Below are 5,353 nucleotides of genomic sequence, written 5' to 3' on the forward strand. Positions count from 1 at the left end.
AAAAAAAAAAAACACATAAATAATGCCCATTTTACAGGTGACATTTTAAACAATGAAAACACCAAACGGCTTCAACAACTGGGGCATTGGTCCATAAAAACCCTTTCTAAAAATAGAAATATTTGTAGCAGCAATGCTTTCTTTTAAGCATCTGGATGCAAGTCATTGCAAGACCATTTCAATAAATTTTAGTTATTAACAATATCTTACAAAAAAAAACAGTCTACACATAAAATTTATCTTCCAAATATGGAAGAAACAAACAATGTCCCACATTGTAGTGTCCTGCAAGTGTCACATTGATGCTTATAACAAAATCCATCTGTGATCAGGCATACCACACTCATACCATTGTTCACATAGTATATCCACAAGGAAAAATAAAGAACTGAAACACTCTGCGATAGGAAAAGCTTTGGAGCTAACACAATCTCAGCAGAAAAGGCACATTTCAGAATATTCCTTATCACAGCCCAGACAGACCCACAGAAGATCCTTCTTAGATCAGCATCTTCCTCCTAAGGAGATCGTTGCATCTGTCTAGGGCGGGACGCTAATGCTCATTTCAGAGATAGCACCACGTTGGAAGGAAGGATAAAAATGAAAACCTCACGAGCTCACTGAGAGGAGGGTGTGCTCTTTGAAAAGCTTCCAGGAAACAGTGTGCAACAGGATTGCCAAGCTTCCAGAGATGTGCAAATTCTCTTTTAAGATGTCCTGTCAGCTGGCAGCTCTGCCCAAAGGCTAACTAAAACATTTAAAACACACATGAAATCCTTCAAAACCACCTCTAAGACTGTTCAGAGGAAAGAGTCCATGGGAGGTGCATATGAAAAGCCCAGGAATGCCTCAGCAGCTTCCTTCACACTGGCTGTGATGAGGATGCTGTCAGGGGACCTGCCGATGGAGTTGGGGACAGGCTCTTCGGTAAACTCAGGATCGAAATGCCGCAGGTCGCTGGGCCCACTCTATTACAGGAAGAAAAAAAATACAGTCTCAGAATGCACATGGTTACTTGACAGGGAAACCTTTGGGCTTCAAATGCTGGAAGCTCAAGTCTTTAGGATGCATACAAAAAATTCCCATAATCCTCCACTTCACGCACAAAACCCCAAAGGCCATAAATAGTTTAAACCATGAGACTAATGTTTACTTTTTGTCTCTTGGTGCTTTGATAAATATGTTTGAAAAAAAAAAAAAGATTTGTTGAAATAAAAACTCTACTTTTTCTCTGGGAAAATAATGGGTCTATGGATAAAACATCTGCCAATTTTCTCCTTGTTTTGTAAATGGGATCTTGCTGTGTTACCCAGGCTAGAATCTAACTCCTGGGCTAGGGTTCTTCCTGCCTCAACCTCCTGAGTAACTGAGGTGACAGGTGCCCTCCCCATAATTTATTTCTTCAAGTCCCCCCCCACCACACCCAACAAATCTGACTTTAAAAAAATGGCCTTTAGGTCTCAGTAACTTAGACAGGGAGATACTCACCACATTTGGGTTAAAAGGGGGCGTTATCTTCTTATTAATGAGATCATCCCAGTTAATCAGAGAGAAGAAGACGTGATTCTTAATCTCCATCTGTTGAGAAGAAACCAGATTAATTTAGCCAGGCAGAATTCAATAAAGGCAGTGAGGTCTAGTGTACCTCTCAGAGGGCCCAGGAGAACAGGAAAACATGACTCACAAAGTCGTCCTTGGCACCGAGCCTCTTTGTCCTGTCCTTCTGCAGGAGGCCCTCCAGGAGATGTCTTGCAGAATTTGTGATATTTGGTTTCAACTGGAGGGGCTTGTTCAGAATGTTATCGTACATCTCGGCTGTGTTTCGGCTGTAAAAAGGAGGCTGTAAAAGGGAGGGGGGGATTATTTTCTATTGAATTGGAAGTTTGGTATAGCATATTACCAACAAAGAAAAAGGTAACTGCAATATATTAAGCTGGACTTCAGATATTCTTATAAAATGACCAATATGCCTCTTATCAGTTTGAGATAAGCTTACTCTCAAACTCAAGTCACAGAAGCTAGGCCTAGATTTTGGCAAGAGTGTCATGGAAATGGGTAGTGTCCTATGGTTCCCTAGGTGCTACTCACCAGGCCATACAGCATCTCGTATAAAACAGCCCCCAGGCACCACCAATCCACCGTCCTGTCATAAGGCTGCTTATGAAGTACTTCGGGTGCAAGATACTGCAAGGCAAATCAGGAAAACAAGAATTTAGAAACTGCTTTGAAACCATGCAATTGCAAAACCAGGAATGGACTTTGAAAAGTGTGCAACACTTAAGAGTGCAACTCTCCAAGGGTGCAACTTGGAGAATATATTTCTTTAGATTACTTCTGAATAAAATCTCAGTATTCTTTGAGGCTGACTGGCCTGCAAGGTGTACAGATATTTAGGAAGGAACTGGACACCCACAGGTATCTTATTTGGGTCTTCAGACACCTTTTATGGTATGGATCTTACAATTTGCTAGTTTCAATTAAAGTAACAAAGTCCTGTAATTTCTCATGTTGCAACAAAGAGTAAGTGTATTTTACTTGCACTGAATTGTATTGAGAAATCTCTAGGGTTTATTCTCTGGGTGTTGAAAGAATTATTTCATATCTCTCTCCTGGAAGGAGGGGGAAGACCAGGGACCAAATCAAGAGCTCCTACCTCAGGTGTGCCACAGAAGGTGGATGTCGTGCCATTGTGTTCAATGTTTTCCTTGCAGAGTCCAAAGTCAGTAAGGACAATGTGTCCCTGTGAATCTAGCAAAATATTCTCTGGTTTTAAGTCTCTGTTAAAAAAAAAGTGGTTGCAAAGGTTAATTTTACTTCATAAGAAATCTTCTGTAAAGATAGTTGCTACAGATATTACAAGCATTTTTTTAATTCATCATGGTAGTATAGTAAATAAAAAAAGGAAATCCTTGTTATGCTAATCTATTCTGGATCAGATGCAATCTTAGTTGGCTGGTTCCCTAGTGGCAGGAGTCAAGACTACTCACATGCTGAGGAACAGGGTTTTAGGTGATCAAGTTGCATATAAACACAAGTTAGTCTAAAATATGTCTCTTTTCTACCCTGGAAAGTGGCTTTATGGGATTCATCGTCTCACCTATAAACGATGTTCAGAGAGTGCAGGTAACCCAAGGCACTGGCTATTTCAGCAGCATAGAAGCGAGCCCGTGGTTCTAGGAAGCAGCGCTCCCTCTGGAGATGGTAGAACAGCTGCAGGAGACAGAGGAACAAAATAAGTCTGGGCTTCCAAAGCATTTACTTAGTCCTGACATAGAGAGCTAAGGAGAACAATTGCAGGAAGTGGCTCTAAATAATCTATTAATGATTTAAAACCTGGTAGGTTAAAGGAAATGCTAATTCTGGTAACTTTTCTCCCCTAAGTATTTAAAAAAATTTTTTTCTGGAACTTAAACTAAGCAAACCCCTTGAGACCCCAAGAACTAACTTCTACTCCCCCAGCTCACCTCTCCTCCATTAATGTAGTCTAGGACAAAGTACAGTTTGTCGGCAGTCTGGAAAGAGAAGTGAAGGCCCACCAGGAAAGGGTGTTTCACATTCTTCAGTAGAACATTCCGCTCCGACATAATATGCTTCTCCTATGAAAAGGATGATTAAGATTCAGTGACAATTTTCAACTTGGCACCAAAATTTCAAGACACTTACTGAATAAGTGTCCAACTATAGCCCCAACCCACCAGTATATCTCATACCTCCTTCTTTTTCAGGATTGCTTTTTTCTGCAAAACTTTGACTGCATAAAATGCTTCTTCTGCCTTGTGTCTTGCTAGAAGAACCTAAAATTTCAATAGAAAAAATAATTTTTTAAAATCCTCATTCACAGAGAAAGTAAAATGATCACATGAAAGAGTATATTGTAGAAAGTCTTTGGATGTGAAATTACCTTTCCAAAACTGCCCTTCCCAATTACTTTCAAGAAGTGAAAGTCAGATGGTTTAGCATGAGGATTGGATGATGGACCAAGGTTGATTTGCTGAGAAGGACTTGGCTAGAAAATAAAACATTCTCTCTTAATATCATTAATTCAAACGAAGATGTCTAAAATAAAGTACAGGCAATGAAAAAGATTTACAACTACAAATGACCAAGAGAAGTTACTAAAACACTGACAAACACATTCAAAATGACTTCACCCACACATCATTTAAAATGAGTACGAAAATTATACAGTCATGCTGCCACTAATAGATAAAAATTTTAATAGAATAAGCCTTTAAAAATGCTCCACTGACTCAATACTTAAATACTTATGAATTAATGAGGCATTCTTGCCTTGGAGCCAATTTCTATAAGTGCTATCTTAAATGCAGAAATATTAATTTACAAATTTCCTCCACAGATGCATTACAAATAAAGAGTACTTACTGGAGGAGAAGGGTTGGCATTCATAAGCTCGGGCTCCTGAGGTTGGGAGATTTTCAAAATGGACTGAACTTCAGGGCTGCAGAGAGTAAAGGAACAATTTTGAAACTCCTAACTCGCCACTAGAGGGCACACCGAGATAAACAGTGAACTTCTGATTCAAATGTTCCCGGACAATTCAGTAATTGAAGTTGAAAACATCCAAATTAAAGAAAATAGCTCAAGAAAATGATAACCTAGTTAAATACAGAAATCAGGCTTGTCAGTGGCGATAGGTTGTGAATTAAATAAGACTTTTGGAAAAATTTATTTTACCTCGCCAGGACAAGCTCAGTTTTCAGATAATTTTAATGTTTACAACGTTTCCAATAAACGAGAACGTAAGGAGACTTCCCTGAGTGAAGTCTTTGATATAAGTCTTTTATCGCCTCCAATTCCCCCCCGACGAAACTTACTGTTTGCACGCATAGGAGTTATTGGCAATCTTCTGAATAAAGTCGTTCAGGCCCATCCTCCTCTGTTTCATGAAAGCTGTGGATTAAAAGAGGAGAAAGAAACCTTTAGACCGTTTCCTAACGTCGGACGCCACACAAGCCATTCCGATCCCGGACCTTCAAAACGTTTCCACTTAGCGAATCCCAGGGTAGAAGCCCAGCCTTCCTCCTACACTCACCGATGAGAATCGCTACCATTCCCCTCATTCTGGAGTAAGTGAGGGTGCCTCTAGCAGCCTCGGTTTTCACCGTCATGGCCACCGACAGAGCACAGAGAACCTAGGCTGACGGGAGACCGGCTTGGCCAACACTGCGCTCCGGCGGCTCGGGCGCCTTTATAAGTACTGCGCCTCCAGGGGCGGGGCCTGGGCCACAATGAGGAAGCGCTGGGAGGCCCCGCCCCGGCCCCGCCCCCGCCGCCCCGCGGTTAGCCCGCGGCGTTGCAACTGGTGGCCGGCGGTAGGGTCCCCTACTAGCAG

The 5,353-nt window shown here is 41.3% G+C and overlaps 1 protein-coding gene across 4 annotated transcripts in view; it reads right to left on the reverse strand.

The window, feature by feature from the left end:
- Nucleotides 1-552: 552 nt before the first annotated feature.
- The window catches only part of Sgk1 (serum/glucocorticoid regulated kinase 1), a 105,364-nt gene continuing 100,563 nt past the window's right edge, over nucleotides 553-5,353 (reverse strand). For 3 of the 4 annotated variants that reach the window (XM_048798596.1, XM_015501472.2, XM_015501460.2), the window contains 11 exons: nucleotides 4,836-4,911; nucleotides 4,384-4,459; nucleotides 3,902-4,006; nucleotides 3,711-3,794; nucleotides 3,465-3,596; nucleotides 3,098-3,210; nucleotides 2,654-2,777; nucleotides 2,089-2,184; nucleotides 1,685-1,840; nucleotides 1,489-1,578; nucleotides 553-968 (listed from right to left, as the gene is read on the reverse strand). In XM_048798596.1, the coding sequence (XP_048654553.1) occupies nucleotides 801-968; nucleotides 1,489-1,578; nucleotides 1,685-1,840; nucleotides 2,089-2,184; nucleotides 2,654-2,777; nucleotides 3,098-3,210; nucleotides 3,465-3,596; nucleotides 3,711-3,794; nucleotides 3,902-4,006; nucleotides 4,384-4,459; nucleotides 4,836-4,911 (1,220 nt within the window). In that variant the 3' untranslated portion in view covers nucleotides 553-800. Of the gene's footprint in view, nucleotides 969-1,488; nucleotides 1,579-1,684; nucleotides 1,841-2,088; nucleotides 2,185-2,653; nucleotides 2,778-3,097; nucleotides 3,211-3,464; nucleotides 3,597-3,710; nucleotides 3,795-3,901; nucleotides 4,007-4,383; nucleotides 4,460-4,835; nucleotides 4,912-5,053; nucleotides 5,216-5,353 lie in introns of those variants that run through there. The other variant, XM_015501469.2, reaches the window with a different exon arrangement.

The sequence above is a fragment of the Marmota marmota genome, unplaced genomic scaffold (assembly GCF_001458135.2).
Source record: "Marmota marmota marmota unplaced genomic scaffold, marMar, whole genome shotgun sequence".
NCBI lineage: Eukaryota > Metazoa > Chordata > Mammalia > Rodentia > Sciuridae > Marmota > Marmota marmota.